Here is an 18,349-nt window from a genome sequence, read left to right as displayed (position 1 = left end):
AGTAGGGGGAGACGGAGTGCCTTTATTCACATCACATGCCATGTATGCAGCAACCCATTCCTTGACAGGAGCAACCCTCAAAGAGAACCAGACAACGTCTTGCATTTGTTTCTTTCACTCTTTTAGCTTCCCTGCTCATGGCTACAACTCACCTTCTAAAAACTTGCGGATCATAGAGTCCTTAGTGGCCCGAGAGAAACCGTCTCCAGGGATTGGGTTAGATGTACTGGCCTGAAGCATTTCAACATCTAGAAGGAAAAGGAGACTAAGAGTTATATATTGTTCTCCTACACAGGCAAGGAGTTTACAGATGAAACTATGAGGTTTGGCAACTCTCTTAAGAGATTCAAGCATTCATCAATTTATCCATCCCTCCATCCATCCACTTACTCAAGGACACCCAGTAAGTGTGGGGCATGAAAGAGAGCAACGTGCACAACCCTCAGGCTCTTCCTTGCACCACAGGTCTCAAAAGGTAAAGATATGCTTATTTGCATCTGAAATAATAGGTTAAATTTTGAAATACTACATCGTCGCACTATTACAGAAAAAAAGGAAGTAATAACAGGGAATAAATTGCATTATAAATATGTGTGTATACACACATGTATATATACATATTAGAAGCAGGGTCCCAGGCTGGAGTGCAGTGGATATTCACAGGCACAACCACAGCACACTGCAGCTTTAAACCATGCCTAGTTTACAAATTGTGGTTTATTCAAACAATGGAACATTATACAACAATTAAAAAGAATGTATTGAAGCTATTTCTATCAACATAGTTACTTTTGAAAAACAATGTTGAGTGAAAAGGTTACAGACAGGTGTTTGGTATGATATTGTTTACATAAGGTTCTAACCTATAAAAATATAGTACAAATTGTTTATGAATTCATACAAATGCAGTATGCACATAAATATTCTGGGAATGATAAATATTGAATAAATACCTCTGGAGAGGGAGGGAGGATAACTAGATTCCGGAGGGGGCTAGTAGGGAACTATAACTGGAACAATATTATTTAATTTTTTTTAAAAAAATTTGAGACAAAAAGGAATAAAAAGGAAATATATATATATATTTTTTTTTTGAAAGAAAGAAAGAAAAAGAATAAAGAAGAGGAGGAAAAAGGAAGAGAAAGAGAGACAGAGAATGGGAGTATTGCTTTCTTGCCCAGGCTAGAATGCAGTTTAGTAATGGGTATTGAAAACCTCTTTTATACCAATAATTATACTTGATGTAAACAGGAAGGAATAAGGGAAGAAAATAACAAACGAGCAGCCAACCAATATTGCATTCAAACCTATGAAATGCTATGCGATTACTGAGGAGTGATTTACTTCCAATTATATAGTCACTTATGGAATAGGTGTGAGGTGGTAATGTATGTTTTATGTATTTGAAGTGGAGAGTTCTATAAATGTTTATTAAGTTTACTTGTTCCGGGTCTGAGTTCAAGTCCTGGATGTCCTTGTTAATTTTCTGTCTCGTTGATCTATAAAATCGTTAGCTCTTCTTGTTACATTGATCCTTTTGCCATTATGTAATGTCCTTCTTTGCCTCTTTTGCTCTTTGTTACTTTAAAGTCTACGTTATCAGAGGCGAGAATTGCATCTCCTGCTTTTTATTTGTTTATTTTTACTCTCTGATTGGTTGATAAATCTTCCTCCTTGTCTTTGTTTTGAGTCTTTGTGTATCGTTGCATGTGAGATGGGTCTGGATGCAGCATAGCAATGGGTTTTGGCTTTTTATCCAATTAGAATATATATAACTTTAATACTAGCATTTGATGCTAGCTGGCTGTTTTGCCCATTAGTTAGTGTAAATTTTTCGTTGTGTTAATGTTCTTTTCTTTTTGATATATTTTTGGAAAGGCTGATATTGGTTGTTCCTTTATATGTATAGTGCTTCTTTCAGAAGCTCTTGTAAAGCAGGCCTGGTGGTGGTGAACTCTCTAAGTACTTGTTTGTTCGCAAAGGATTTAATTTTTCCTTCAATTATAAAGCTTAGTTTGGCTGGATAGGAAATTCTGGGTTGAAAGTTCTTTTCTTTAAGGATGTTAAATATTGGTCCCCACTCTTTTCTGGCTTGTAGGGTTTCTGCTGAGAGATCTGCTGTAAGTCTGATAGGTTTCCCTTTATGCGTAACCTGACCTTTCTCTCTGGCTGCCCTTAGTATTTTCTCCTTCATTTCAACCCTAATAAATCTGGCAATTATGTGCCTTGGGGTTGGTCTTCTTGAAGAATATCTTTGTGGTGTTCTCTGTATTACCTGGAGTTGAATATTACCCTGCCTTGCTAGGTTGGGAAAATTTTCCTGAATGATATCCTGAAGAGTATTTTCCAACTTGGATTCATTCTCTTCATCACATTCAGGTACACCTATCAAACATAAATTAGGTCTTTTCACATAGTCCCATATTTCCTGGAGGCTTTGCTCATTCCTTTTCATCCTTTTTTCTCCAATCTTGTCTTCTCGTTTCATTTCACTGAGCTGGTTCTCGACTTCTGATATCCTTTCTTCTACTTGATCAATTCGACTGTTTAAACTTGTGCATGCTTCGGGAAGTTCTCGTGTTGTGTTTTTCAGCTCCATCAATTCACTTATATTCCTCTCTAAATTGTCCATTCTCATTAACATTTCGTCAAACCTTTTTTCAAGGTTCTTAGTTTCTTTGCATTGGGTTAGAACAAGTTCTTTTAATTCACAGAAGTTTCTTATCACCCACGTTTTGAAGCCTGCTTCTGTTATTGGAACACACTCGTAATCTATTAAGCCTTGTTCCGTTACTGATGAGGAATTGCGATCCCCTGTAGAGGGAGAGGCATTCTGATTTTGATGATTCTCTGCCTTTTTACGCTGATTTCTTCCCTTCATTAAATATTTATCTGTCGTCTTTGTAATTACCAACTTGAGCAGACGTCCAACTTGTTGATTCCCAGCGCCGAAATCTGAGCAGTCCACTGCGTCGGCCAAAATAGCGGTGTTAAGATTGATGGTGCTTTTCTGCCCGGGAATCTCCGGACTCTGCACCAAAAACTGGCACGCTAAGGCACCAGCAAAACCGCTGCGCCGGCCACAAGAGTCGCCCTGGCAACACGTGGGGCTCCTCTGCTGGGAATCTCCTGGTCTGTGAGCAACTAATATTCGTCTGAAAGTATGGCGTCCTCTCGTTCTCTGCGCTTTCACTGGGAGCTAGGAGCCCGAGCTGCTAGTGATCAGCCATCTTGGATCAGGAAATATATATTCTTGAAGATTCTGATGAATCTGAAGACTCAGAATCTTCAAAAAATATAATATTTTAGATAATTAATATGCTACCCAAAAAGGGCAAAATAAGATTCTATTTTTGTATTTGTCTATATATATAAAAAAGAAACTCTGGGCCAGCCATGTTGGCTCACATCTTAATCCCAATACTTTGGAAGGCCAAGGCAGAAGGATCACTTGAGCCTAGGAGTTCGAGTCCAGCCTATGCAACAAAGTGAGACTCCATCTCTACAAGAAAAATAAAAAATAGAAAAAATTAGCTAGGTATAGTGGCACCTCCCTGTGGTCCCAGACACTTGAAATGCAAGGAGGGAAATGGCTTGGGCCAGGGAGGTCAAGGTGGCAGTGAGCTGTGATCACGCCACTGCACTCCAGCCTGGCTGATAGAGCAAGAAGACCCTGTCTCAGCAAAAAAAAAAAAAAAAGAAGAAGAAGATGAAGATGAAGAAGAAAGAAAAAAAGAAAAGAAACTGGAAGGAGATATGAGAAATTAATATCAGTGGTTTATTGGGAACTGAGATGGGGATAAGTAATACAGAAAGATACTCCACTGTTCATCTTCCTATATTTTAGCTTTTCAGCCTATTTGAAAAAATAAAGAAATGCAGTACTCTGACATGCTCGTGTTACCTTATTATCCAAAAAACACACAAAACAAAAACCAACTTCCTTATTTCTACTTCTTCAGTGTGTGTCTCTTGGTGTAGTGAGCACATTACATAAGTATAATGTACCTTGATGTCCTCCAGTTCAGGGCACTACAATTCCAAATGAGGACCCAGTAAATGAATCCCACCCGCCTGCTTTTGTCACCACTGAATTCCATAACAGACTAGAAAGCTTAGGGTAATTGTACTAATCCTGAAGCATACCTAGAGAAGCATTTATTATTTTAAACATGTTTTGATAAGAACTCACAGCTAATTCATTCTTTGAAAATTCAAGACCAGAAAAATTCTACTTATATGTTGAGACTTTCAGTTTAAGTTGCTTAATTGTGTTTTATGGAACATTTTTTTCACAGAGTTAGAAAATTGGAGGCCGGGCCCACGGTGTCACACCTATAGTCCCAGCACTTTGGGAGGCTGAGGCGGGAGGATCACTTGAGCCCAGAAGTTCAAAACCCGCCTGGGCAACATAGTGAAACCCTGTCTCTACAAAAAAAAAAAATGGCTGAGCATGGTGGTGCAGGCCTGTAGTCCCATCTATTCAGGAGGCTGAGGTGGGAGAATTGCTTGAGCCCAAGAGATCTGGCTGCAGTGAGCTAGCATCACGCCACTGCACTCCAGCCTGGGTGACACAGTGAAACCCTGTCTCAAAAAAAGAAAAGAAAAACGGGAAGGTGTGTGCCCTGCTAAGAGCAGGACCCTCCTCTACCTGACCAAGACTCCGTATTGCCTTCCTCCTTCCTAAGCCTTACCCCAATCTCCACTCCCACCTGCCCAAGCCCTACTCTGGCCCCAGTTAATTTCTTAAACTCCAGTTTGAAACTCATCATTAACCCAGCAATGAAGTACCAAGGAACTTGCCCCCAAGGGAAGGCATGCTTGGGTCAGACACCCTTAAAGATGAGGGGAGGGAGAAACTCCGCAGACCTGTAGTCCAGCTTTATACTGCCCAGCGCTGGACTCTCAAGAAAACCATACCTGCCTCAGGTGCCAGCATCTCCAAGAACCTTCTCCAGGGCACAGCAACTTCAGGACCGTTATAATCACTAATCACCCAATTTCCCAGGCTGATAATATCAGAACACAAATCTCACACACATAATCTGTCAACTCTGTTGACAGAGTGGTAAAAGCCTCATGCAATGGTCCAGCTATTTTCACTAACAAAGTTCAATTGGAGAGAGCTGATTTGCATGTCGGAGAGGTAGGTGCAAAACTGAAGGAGCTACAAAGAGAATTTAGGGCAATAAAATGTGGAAGAAAATAGTAGAAGCAAGAGCATCCCTGGCTGGGCCTGGCATGCTGACATAGTAAGGATGCAGACTTCCACTCCAGGTACTATAACCCCTTTCCCAAAGTGCTCATTTTGGAGGGAGTTAAAGAAAGAACTTAAAAAGAGAAAAGAAAAGGCCAGGCAAGGTGGCTCACACCTGTAATCCCAGCACTATGGGAGGCTGAGGCAGGTGGAGTGGTTGAGGTTAGGAGCTCGAGACCAGCCTAACCAACAAGGCAAAACCCTGTCTCTACTAAAGTACAAAAATTAGCTGGGCGTGGTGGTGGGTCCCTATAATCTCAGCTACTCGGGAGGCTGAGGCAGGAGAATAGCTTGAATCCAGGAGGCAGAGGTTGCAGTGAGCTGGGATTGTGCTACTACACTCCAGCCTGGGGGACAGAGCAAGACTTTGTCTCAAAAAAAGAAAGAACAGAACAGAAAAGAATGAGTGAATGAGCACCAGTAATGAGACTTAGAAACATCGTGACTCCTTGCACCAAGAAGTACATCATTTCTATGGCATTCTTGCCAAAAATTCATAACCTCAGCCCAATCGTAGAAAACATCAGACACACTCAAACTGAGGGGTATTCTACAAAATAACATTCTTTCTTTCTACATTCTTTCTACAAACATTCTTTCTACAAAAGAGCATTCTGATCAATGCTATTCCAAAGCATCGAGACAATGAAAGACTGAGGAACTGTTCCAAACTGAAGGAGACTGAGAAGAAATAACTAAATGCATTATAAGATCCTAGAAAGGTTCCAGAACAGAAAAGGAACATCAGCGGCACAACTAGAGAAATTTGAACAAGGTCTATAATTTAGTTACAAGTACTGTACCAATGTAATTTCCTGGCTTTGGTCATTGTACCATGGTTATGTAAGAGGTTCATATTAAGGGAGCCTGGGTGAAAGGTATGCAGGAGCTCTGGTGTTTTTGCAACTTTTCTCTCTAAGCTAAAAGTATTTCAAGAATAATTTTTTATACATATAAAAAGGAGAGGAGGAACCACTCTAGCAAAACTAAATAATCATAGCTCCTGTGGATGATCCAATAATCCTCCTTCCTATCTGCCTGCACTATCAAGCTAAGTACCTTCCAATGACACTGTGGAACACATGTATGTGGATACAATGATCAAGGTGGTGCTAAATGAACCACTTGTGAAAAACAAACACTTTTACATTATAGTCATGCCTTAACTGGTGGTTAAGAGCATGATTTTGGAAGCAACAATGTAGGCTCGGCTAAATATCAGCTCTGTGACTTGGTAGAGTTATTCGGCCTCCTTGAGCCTCCGTAAGAGTGTCTCACAGGATGATTAGAAGCTTGGTCATTAGGATCAAAATGCATGGGTTCTAATTTTGTCTTTCTCACTTCTGGCTGTATGACTACACACCCACCAGTCCAACACCAACCAGTCTTTTTAGGCTCAACTAAACATTCAGACTCACAAGATGACCCTGGGCCAGGCTTGGCACCAGTATACTCAGAAAGATATAGGACACAAGCTAGCAGGGCAGCACGGAGAGCTGATCTTCCTTTGAGTAGTCCTTGCACCTGACCAGCAGCTCAGATGCAAAGAGACAAGATCCATAGCAGGACGTGCTGGTGAAAAACCTCACATACTATAAGAGCAATTTCTCATAGCAACTCCAGAGGCATGGCTTCTGGGGCCCCAGTGAGAGAATTGCCAGAGTCAAGGCCCTCAGGAAAGGTCAAGGAATGGTGTCCCTTTCAGTATTTCTAGTTCCTGTACAGATCCTCCCAGTTCCAGGTGCAATTTACCAATCAGGAGCCATTTTTATTGCAGGCAATGTTGCCTGGAAACATAGTTGACATTTGGCTCTTATCAGGTTACCGGGGTAACAGAGCTAGGAAGTCAACCAAAGGTCAAAATTTTATGCAGAAAGGGAAATGATAGCTATTATATTTTCTCTTTGCCCATAATTATCTGGGGCCAAGTTTTTGAAATCCTCTCAGCTTCTCTCTCTTCTTATCTGTAAAATGGTGATAATAATAGTACATATCTCATAGGTTAGTCATGAGTATTAAATTAGAAGCTTGCCAACTGCTGAGCACAGTATCTAGCACATAGGAAGTGCTAAAGGAATGCTAGCTACTATTATTACTATTATTATTATTTTTATTATTAACTTCTATACCCAGGCTAATGTCCTAAACAGAGAACAACTCAAAAAAGAGGATTCAATTTACACTTCTTTAACCAGGACCTTTATTTGTTTGAACTCAAGTTTTCTGCCTTCAAAGTAATAAATGCTTACAAATTCATTGTACTATTTGAATTTCCACACATATTCTCAACTACTTCATATATAATATTTAGCCTAGTAAAAACTATGCCTACTCAATATATTTATATTTGAATACACCTAAAGCAAGGGAGGAATCTTCAGACAACAAATATCAATTCTTTACAATGGAATTATCTATGGAAATCTAACTCACAGATGATCCTGGCCAGGTGCATTTTCTTTATTGTGGCTTCTGGACACTAAGTACTGGCTTGACAAAGCCAGCAGGCTTCTTCCCTTCTTTGCGAAGGCTCTGCTCCTGCAGTCCAGATCAGACTTGGAGGTCCCATGCCCGTTTGCCTTACACTTCCCTGATGCCCATCACACCCTTTATTAGTGGCTCAGCAGTGAACACCAAGGGGCAATTCCAGCAGCTCTTTCACCCCTGCTGGCCCCATTCCATGCAGCCAGAACCACAGGGAGAGGTTAACCATCAGGGCAGAGCCTAAAGTCAGAAGATCTGAGGCATGGCTGGAAGAACATGATGGGAGCAAGGGCGCAGGGAGGAGCGGGGGGAGGGTGGTCTGCAGACACAGGGGAAGACCCGAAGTCAGGAGTAAAGGCACTGACAAGAGCGAGAGCCAACTGAACAGACTGCATGGAGGGGACACACTTAAATCAGAAAAAGGCAGCCGCTGAAACCAGGCAATTAATAAAGCCTCAGGTGCTGGCCACTGAGCAACCAGTGTAGGTCGGCATCACAATCAGAAGCATGGACTTTGATATCATGGAGACCCGGATTCAAGCCCTGCCTCTGAGGACTACTGGCTCTGTGTCCTTGGGCAAGTCACTTGACATCACTAAGTTTCTATATCTCTATCCGTAAAGTGAGGATAAGTAACAGTACCTACTTCACATGATGATCATTCAGGCCAAAGGAGATGCGTAGAAAATGCTTACCAGTAGTGCCAGGCACTAAATTTTCATGGTTACCATTATTATTATATTGAGGCAACTTAGTTGGTATGTTAGTTTTCTATGGCTGCTATGACACATTACCATTTAAAGCAACATAAATTTGTTATCTTACAGTTCTGTGGCTCAGAAGACTGAAAGTGATCTCACTGGGTCAAGATGGAGGTTTTGTCAGGGCCGCATTCCTTTCTGGAAGCTACAGAGGAGGAACTTCTCCTCGCCCTCTCCAGACTCTAGAGGCCACCTGCATTCCTGAGCACTAGGCTGTCTTCTGCCATCTTCAAGCCCAGCAATGTTGGGCAGAAAGCTTAGCTGAACTGAGTCCTCCCCCGGATGTTCTCTCTCTGGTCTGTTTCTGACTCCCTCTTCCACTTGTAAGGACCTTTTTGATTATACTGAGCTCACCAAGATGATCCAAGATATTCTCCGTATCTTGAAGTCAGCGGATTAGTAACCTTGATTCCATCTGCAATCTTAATTCTCCTTTGCCATGTGACCTAGCATATTTACAGATTCAGGGGCATTATTCTGCCTCCCAAGATAGATCCAAGTATCAGGCACAGTCAGCCTGCCATGAATTTCCTTCCCATACTGGGCCAATGAAGGGAAGAGAAGACAGGAATTAGGGCACTCTCAAGTGAGTCCATCATGTTTACACACAGACTGGGCAGCCTTGTTCTGAATAGATGCTATTGAGTCTCTAGATGTGCACTGCCTTAAATGAAGTTACCTAAAAATGATTTTTCCGTTTATATTATGAAGAAAATGATTTTTGAAAATCTTTAGTTGAACATAAATATCTCTGTAGACCAGGAACAGCAGATACCATACACGGGCCTCCATGTCCCTATTCCATTTTCATGGCAAACATCACTAACCAATCATAACATTCTTTCTGTCCTCAACACAGCACCCAGGCACTCAATACTGGCCAACTGGAGCCAGTAATTATTACAGGTGCAGTGGCTCATGCTTGTAATCCCAGCACTTTGGGAGGCTGAGACGGGAGGATCACCTGAGGTTGAGAGTTCAAGACTTGCCTGACCAACATGGTGAAACCCTGTCTCTACCAAAAATACAAAAATTAGCAGGCTGTGGTAGTGGGCACCTATGGTCGCAGCTACTTGGGAGGCTGAGGCACGAGAACCGCTTGAACTGGGAGACAGAGGTTGCAGTGAGCTGAGATTGCACCATGGCACTCCAGCTTGGGCAACAGAGTAAGACACCGTCTAAAAAAAAAAAAAGAAGAAGAAAAGAAAGGAAAAGAAAAAAAGAAAGGAAAAACTAGGCTAGATGCAGTGGCTCATGCCTGTAACCCCAACACTTTGGGAGGCCAAGGCAGGTGGATCACCTGAGGTCAGGAGTTTGAGACCAGCCTGGCCAACATGATGAAACCCTGTCTCTACTAAAAATACAAAAAAAAAAAAAAAACATTAGCCAGGCCTGGTGGTGTGCTAATCTCAGCTACTCAAGAGACTGAGGCAGGAGAATTGCTTGAACTCAGGAGGTGGAGATTGCAATGAGCCAAGATCACGCCACTGTACTCCAGCAGGGGACATAGAGCAAGATTCCATTTCAGAAAAAAAAAAAAAAAAAAAAAAGAAAGAAAAAAATACTGGCCAATTGGCACTGCCATGTGAAATTACTTTTAAAGTGCTATTTTCCATACCTAATTAGGCACTAAGTCCTGGTAATAGCAGATATTACCTTTATAATAATACATTTTTAAAAGGTACCTGGTTGCTTAAAGTTAATGAGTGATAAGACCCTCTCAAGCTCTAAATATGACAACCCCACGTATACATCCAACCATGGCCTACAGTGAACTACACAGAAAATTCTGTAAGTGAAGGGAGTCTGTTTCTAGACAAAGAGCATTTTGTGAGGGAAATCAGAACAAATCCCTGCATTCCTGAATGCTCAGGGTTTGTACTTCAGATCCCAACTTGCAAATTGAAAATAACCCAAAATGCACTGAAACCTGCTGGTCTGAGAAGAAAGTGCAAAGTTCTTTCATTTCAGCAAAGAAAACAACAACAATGACAAGGAGAGTCTGGGGTCACAGCCTCCTTCTGGAAAAGCCAGCTATAGAGTCACACTGCACTGGATTTAAGGAGTCAATCAGAAAGAGTCCACTCCTGGAATGCAAGAAGCTTGAACAGAAGTGAGAACACCCAGGCAGGCACTGAATTAAGGAATGAATCAAGAGCAATAGTGAATTCTCAAAGACACCCATATGATACTCCTCGTGGGGCACAGACTACTTAGCTGCAGTGGAAACTCCATCCAGATTATATGCTGTTAATTTAATAGAAAACCAAGTCTGAGTATATAATACAGTGAAATGTCAGCTACTGAAAGACTGTTCTTGTAGAAAGGCTTTCAAACTCTGAAAGTAGGCCAAAAGAATTTTTTTTTCCCAGCAAGAATCTTTTGTGGCCAAAAAGAGAGCCATAGAGCAAGAAGCACTGTAGTCAAACATTTGAAGATAACCTGAAGCCTAACAGGTCAGTTTGTCCCCAGGTAGAACGGTTTGACTGACCACGTCAATTAAAAAGTCCAGCTTTTCTATACCCTAAAGAAGAAGTAATGGGATGGAAGAGAGAGAAGGACACACACACACACACACACACACACACACACACACGAGTGATGGTTAATTTATTTTATTTTTTTGAGACAGGGTCCCACTCTGTCACCCAGGCTGGAGTGCAGTGGTGCAATCATGGCCCACTGCAGCCTTGATTTCCCAGCTGATCCTCCCAACTGAGCCTCCTAACTACAGGCACGTACCACCATGCCTGGTTAATTTTAAAATTTTTTTAGAGATGGGTTTTTGCTGTATTGGCTAAGCAGATTGAGTGTGGACTCCCATACTCAAGCGATCTGCCCACTTTGGCTTCCCAAAGTGCTGGGATTACAGGCGTGAGCCACCATGCCTGGCCTGTGATGGTCAGTTTTAGGTGTCAACTTGACTTTATTAGGGAATACCTAGAGTGAGGGTGTTTCCAGAAGAGGAGCATGTGAGTGTGAGTGGAATACATAGAAAAGACCCACCCCCAATGTAGGCAGGCATCACCTAATCAGCTGAGGGCCCTAATAGAGCAGAAACAGACAAAAGGTGAATTGGTCTCTCCCCAGGAGCTGGCACACACTGGCATACACTCTTCTTCTCCTGGTTGACATCAGAACTCTAGGCTCTCCGCCCTTTGGACTTCAGGACATACACTAGCTGCTCTCCCCTCGGGATCTCAGGCTTTTGGCCTCAGACTGAGAGTTACACAATCAGCTTCCTGGTTCTGACGCCTTTGGACTATGTACTTTGGACTTTTGAGTTGATGTTGGAATGTGTTAAGACTTTTGGAGCAACTGGGATGAAATGAATGTATTTTGCATGTGAGAAAGACATGAATTTTGGAGGCTAGGAGCAGAATGCTATGATTTGAATGTGTCCCTCAAAATTTCATGTGTTAGAAACTTAATCCCTCCATCCTCATGAATGGATTAATGTTGCTATCGTGGAGTGGATTTGTTATCACAAGAGTAGCTTAGTTATAAAAGCGAGTCCTCTCTGCCTCTCCTGCTCTTGCCCTTTTGCCATGGGAATACTTTCCACAGTGTTATAATGCAACAAGAAGGCCCTCACCAGATGCCAGCACCATGCTCTTGGACTTCCCAGCCTCCAGAATTGTGAGCTAAATACATTTATTTTCTTTATAAATTACCCAGTCCATGGTGCTCTGTTATAGCAACAGAAAATAGACTAAGACACACACACACACACACACACACACACACACACACACACGCACACACGAGAATAGCAGTCTAAAATTAGAAGGCATTGGCAATGAAAAAGGAGCTGAGGATAAATAGTCTAGGAGAAGCTGCAAACAAGTTTTGTGGTTTTCTTATGCAGACAAATGCCTCAATACAGTACCCCTGGTAGGCACAAGACCCTCTGTCGTGCAGGAGTTAGTCTATGGGATGCATTTGTGGTGCTGTGCAGTGAGTCACACGTGGTAGCCCACCTGAACACAGCCCCACCTGCGTTCTCAAAGCAGTGTCCTTTTCCTTCCTCCACAGCACTGTCACAGTTCATGGTTATATATTCAGTTATATGGTATCTTTGTTTAATATCCAGCTCTTCACTAGAATGTATGTTTTGAAAGGCAAGTTTCCTGCCAGCTTGTTTACTGATTCATCATCACCTGGCACGGTGTGATGTAAACACATGAGAGCTTCGATAAATATTTGTTGAGTGAATGAACAAACTAATAAAGGCAAAACAAATGTACGCATGAATATGAAGGCATTTGGGCTTTGTGAAGGAAACTGGGCATTTGCCAAGCTGAGAAAAGAGAAAGGCAATTTAGGCAGAAGGAACAGCACAGTCAAATGCATGGGAGCATGAAAAAAAAAGGCAGTTTGTAGTGACCAACGGAGTTACTGCCACCAAGATGTCCCACAGTCGGAGACACTAACAGTTGTCTCAATACCACCTCTCAGGTAGGTGGAGTCTTTGCACTGGAATATCGACACACTATTCTACCCACAAAGTCGAGAATTACATCTTATTTTCTAGTATCTCAAATTCAAGAAATGGTCGAACACCTATTGCGTACAGCCCTGGGTTGGGCACTGTGGATGATACAAAGCTCTAAGACATGCTTCCTATCGAGGCCAGGAGAGGGTAACCAGAGAAACATGTATATAACTAGAGCCCAAGGGGATGTGTGTGCAGTGTCCCAAGGAAAGCGTGACCTGCAAGCTGTGCAGGTTCAGACGGGAGCAAGGTTGCTGCTGGTGATGGGGATTTTATCTTTTTAACATTAAAACATTCAATCCAGCATGCTTTCACTAAGTCCCTATGTCCCCAACACAGTTCTTCTATTTCTGGAGGAGCAGAAAGGAATAGGAAGTCAGGAAGTACCTTGAGCTCATCTCCCTGCTTCCCAGTGGGTTCTGTCCTTGCAGATAAGATGCTATGCACCCAGGTCCACTGGCCTGGAAGCATCTCTTGGCTCTACTCACCAGAATCTTCCCAAAAGGGACAGCAGGAGGATGACGGAGCCTCAGCAGGAGGAAGGGAGGCTCCTGAGAGAAAAGGGTACAGATAGGAGAGGCAGCATGTTTCATAAGCAAACCAGTAATTTATTCATTTTGCATACAAATCGTCCTTCTGCTGGTTTCAGACCTACAGGGCTGGGCTGTGAGGTCCTTTACAGTCCCCAAGTGTGCCCCCAGCTCAGACAGAACCCAGCTTGCAGAGAGGGGCTGTAATCAGAGAGCTCAGGAAAAGAAAACACTGCTGGAAATAATCTGTTACAAAGATGCCAGTTACCAAGGAGGTTGCTAAGGGAAGCCGGCAAGCTAGCTAGAGCTAAGTCAGCTCTCCACTACATAAACACTTGAGCCACAGAACCATGAGGCAGGGATCAGGGGTTCAGAAGAAAAGTTCAATGCAGGGTAACATGAAGCAGAACAGCCCTCTGGGATTGATTAGTGAGTCTGCAGTTTCTAATGGCAAGTTGATAATGCCTTTCTCCTTTTGCTCCATTCTCTTATGGAAGAAAATTGAGGCTTTCAGGTATTGAAGCAAAGCTACAACCCACAAAGCAGATTATCTTGGAAACAGACTGGACAAGAGCCTCCCAGAACTGGCTCCCAAGGCTTTTCTACCCAGAGTCTCAGAGAGGTGACCAGTGACTGGGCAAGATTTCAACACAAAATTAATTACCTAGGTCCAGGGACCACCAGGACTACCATGTCATTCTCCAAGGTAAGGGCAGGGGCCAAAGAACTAAGTGAGAAAAAGATGAGGAGATAGTAAAAACACCACAGACGCTTGCCTTGAGTTTTATTTAATGTTTGCATAAGCTTGTCCTTAATAAAGACATTTTATCTCTTACATAATAAGGTGTGGAAATTGGTGCTTTAAATATGTGGGGTCTTTTTTTTTCCTTTGAGACAGGGTCCCATTTTGCTAACCAGGCTGGAATGCAGTGGTGCAGTCACGGCTCACTGCATCCTTGAATGCCCAGGCTCAGGCAATTCTCCCACCTGAGCTTCCTGAGTAACTGGGACCACAGGCATGTGCCACCATGCCCAGCTAATTTTTTTTACTTTTTGTAGAAATGAGGTCTTGCTATGCTGCCCAGGTTGATCTCGAACTCCTGAGTTCAAGCAATCCTCCCGCCTCAGCCTCCCAGAATGTTGGAATTACAGGCATGAACCACTTTGCCCAGCCCATCTGTGGGGCCTCGATCAAAAAATTCTCAAGAGAATTGGGAGCAAAGTTGAAGATTTGACAACAAAGACACGTAGTTACCACCTGGTGGCAGCATATCTAAACTAAAGACTGTGAGTGTGACACGTGTGGTGTGTGTGTGTGTGTGTGTGTGTGTGTATACATCCATGCAAGCAAGTTCAGGGCAAGGAGAGATCAGAGCAGAATTGTACAATCTCAAGGTCAGAACCCAACACCTCTCCCCAACCCCACTTCAATTAACACTGGGATCGTCCCCTATAACCTTCCAACTCAGGTGATTATCTTGGATTCTCTTTGGAGAAGCGACCTCATTACCACCCTTTCCCAAACTCAAGTCAGAAAGATTTGTCCCAATAACAGTTAGGTGTTCGACAAAGGCCTAAAGCCTGCCAGCCTATAATGTTTGTCCTGTGAGCGAGTCAATGAGTGAGTGAGTGAATGAACACAGCCTCATTTCCTTAATATGGTTATTTTTAGCCTCTAGGGTTACCACAGTCAATGGTGGGGCACTGATAAACGTGGTAATCTAGACGTTTAGAAATAGCTCCATCTCAGCATAAGTGTCCATCTCAGGGCTGGCAAATGCAGACCCTAGAAGGGCAGGCCAGGAGACCCCTATATTCCAGTGGGACAGCAGAGAGATTTGCCTCTTGGGAATATGAAGACACAGATTCCTGGTCCAGTCCTCCCTTGATGGGACTTAAGTAAGTTACTAAATCTTGGAGCCTTGGTTTTCTTTCCTGTGAAACAGGGATAATTCTATCCACCAAACCCTAGGACGGTCAGATGAGATCATATTGATATGGGCAGTGTTTTAAAGAGCTGCCAGATGTTTCAAGTTATTACTCTGCTGGGCAGTACTACAAATATGCATCTTAGATTTAGTAGTGTGTCCTCTATCCTACTTCTTTTATGAATTAAGCTGCCTTCTCACCTGCAGAGCCACAGTTAGTAAAATAAATGATTCCTCCCCAGGTCCCAGTTGCTGCTGCTTCTGAGCCAGGAGGTAAGCGATCATTCTCAAGGTTAAACTTGACAGCCACAGAGACAAAAACACAAACCAAACCATGTCTAGAGTTAGAAAATTCAGAGTTCATATAATTGGGGAAATAAAAATGTGGGCCAGGCATCATGGCTTACGCCTGTAATCCCAGCACTTTGGGAGGCCAAGGAAGATGGATTGCTTGAGCTCACAAGTTCAAGACCAGCCAGGCAACATCACAAAATCCCATCTATGTGAAAAATACAAAATTTAGCTGGGCATGGTGAATCACACCTGTAGTTCCAGTAACCAGGAGGCTTAGGTGGGAGGAAGGCTTGAGCTAGGGAGGTGGCTGTTACTGGGAGCCAAGATTGTACCACCGCACTCCAGTCTGAGCAATAGGGCCAGACCCTGTCTCAAAAAAAAAAAGAAAAGAAAAGAAAAATAGGGTGAATTTCCTTTTCTCATGCAAAAAGAAGCCAAATTTGACAGCCTGCCTCCACCTGGCAGCCTTCTTCCAGCTCCACGGCATCCAGAAGCCCCCTGGCCCGGGTGACTTTACAAGTTGCAGTTGGCTACAAACCAGGCTAGCTCCACAGCACACTGCTGCCTTGGGAAGCCCTGGTAAACCTCACCGATCCTGCTGGGAGGGGCCCAGCACACCAGGAATAATGGGAGAGACACCTTTGGCATTCCCTGCAGGTTTCCAGTGCTGTGGTGGGACGTGGCATGTGTTAGAACATCCAAGGGGGCCAATAAGTGCTAAGGCTGTGTCAGCACTAAACTGCCAATAAAATAGGGCATTCTCTAATTGTCCAGCAGTTTCCTAGCAAAGACACGGGCAGAAAGGATGATGCAGTCTCCAGATTCAAGTGGGTACTGGTGGTTCTCCAAGTGTTCTTTTGTGAGTGAGTCCCTGTTCCACAGTAGAAAGGACTCGGTCCTACCCAATTCCCTGCCTGGCTCTCCAATACCCAGGAGAGATCAGTAGCTGAAATGTACTTGATGCTCCAGAAATGCTTATTGCATATATGGGTAGAAGGATGATAGGCAAGGCTAGGGGGCGCCAGAGGCTGTTTTGTTATCCAATATCTAGCGTTGCAGCTAGGGGAAGCATGACTATAGAGGCCAGATGGTTTTTCCAACAGGAACCACAACTAAAATGCATGGTGTTGGATAACAATTTCTACCATAGTATATGGAATATGGTTCTAATGACAGAGAAATCTGGATTCAAATCTGGGCTCTATCACTGACGGTGACACTGGGAATGTTCAACCTCTCTGTGCCTCCGTTTCCCCATCTGTAAAGTGCAGGTAATGAAAGCATCCTCGTAGGGTAGTTTTGGACTTCAGTAAGATCAAGGGTATTAATGATAGGGAGGATGCTTTCTCTCCTCACATCCATGCCAAGGCACAGCTCATTCAGAAAGAGCTTCTACCAGCACTTCCAGCCCTCTCAGTTAGGTGCTGGAGCGGAGTTTTTGCTGCTGTTTCTCCTGAAGGAGCAGCCCTCTGACTGGCAAACGCCTGACAACAGCTGGACCACATCCTGCAGGTGCTGGGATCAGTGTCAAAGGCTGCTGGCGTCAGAGACTGCCTCTGGCCCTCTGACCAACCTGTGCCTTCTCTCCAAGGCACCCTCTTGGTACCTGCTATTCCATGAGTTCATGGATGGGAAAGGCAGGCCCGCCTCCCTGTGGGCCCAGGGCCCTACATCTTCTTTTCAGACTGAAGGCTAGTAATACTCAATCTAGCCCATTCCAGAAATTCCCCCATCCATGATGCTGATACCTTGGTGGATACTTCCCTTTCTTGAATCTATTAACGAAATCCAGAGGGAAGGAGGGCTAAGTCTACAGCGGTGCCTCTGCATGCTTAGCATTTCATAGAGAATGATGGTGACACATGAATAAGCCTCTTAAGAGGGCCTGCTGTGTGTCCCCTGCTTCAATTCCAGTATGTGCATGGAGATCAGATCCAGTAGTACCTAGATCCGTGGTTCTCAAGGGTGGTGGCACTGCCCCCGGGGGCATTTGGAAAGTCTATGATGGTGTTTTGGGTGGTCACCAAGGAAATGGCATTTAGTAGAAGGGGGAAGGACCCTAGACACCCTGCTATGTATGGGACACTCCTGCACAGTGAAGAAATGTTTCGTGTCCCTCATGACTTCAAATAGTCCCCCAGACATACATATAAGTTTTTAAAAGTGAGTACGATGTATATTTATACCTACGTGTATACTTCTACCTATCTGTGTATATGTACATGTATGTGTGTATTTTTAAATTTAATGTCAGCAGATACTAGCAAAAATATGGACACATACACCTATTATTTTATTACTAATTATTATTAATGCCATATTCGTTGGGAGTCACAAGTCACATAGACTTCTCTCCACTCAGTTGTATATTCCTATTTTGTTTCAAGTTTAGGCACTGGAGGGAGCCTGTACTGCTCATTCATTTTTGTAAAAATGTACTGCTTTTGCAGTGGAACAAACAAGATAATAAAAAATGGACAAAGTTTGTTAAACAGTTTACAAGAAAAATCGTGATCCTGGAGAATGATATTTTGAAAATCAGTTTACTATATATTAATCCAATAAAATCACATTACCCCTCCACCCCAAAAATCTACTTA

The 18,349-nt window shown here is 43.1% G+C and overlaps 1 protein-coding gene across 2 annotated transcripts in view; it reads right to left on the bottom strand.

Annotated features, from left to right (window-relative positions):
* PIK3AP1 (phosphoinositide-3-kinase adaptor protein 1) overlaps positions 1–18,349 on the bottom strand; it is a 138,733-nt gene that overhangs the window by 37,539 nt on the left and 82,845 nt on the right. For both annotated transcript variants that reach the window (XM_021672918.2, XM_021672919.2), the window contains one exon: positions 153–248. In XM_021672918.2, the coding sequence (XP_021528593.2) occupies positions 153–248 (96 nt within the window). The remainder of the gene's footprint in view (positions 1–152; positions 249–18,349) is intronic.

This window comes from Aotus nancymaae, unplaced genomic scaffold (assembly GCF_030222135.1).
Source record: "Aotus nancymaae isolate 86718 unplaced genomic scaffold, 86718_ANA_hifiasm-v0.15.2.pri h1tg000010l, whole genome shotgun sequence".
Lineage (NCBI taxonomy): Eukaryota > Metazoa > Chordata > Mammalia > Primates > Aotidae > Aotus > Aotus nancymaae.
Note: the sequence above shows the minus strand (reverse complement) of the source record. Positions and strands in the feature narration are given on the sequence as shown.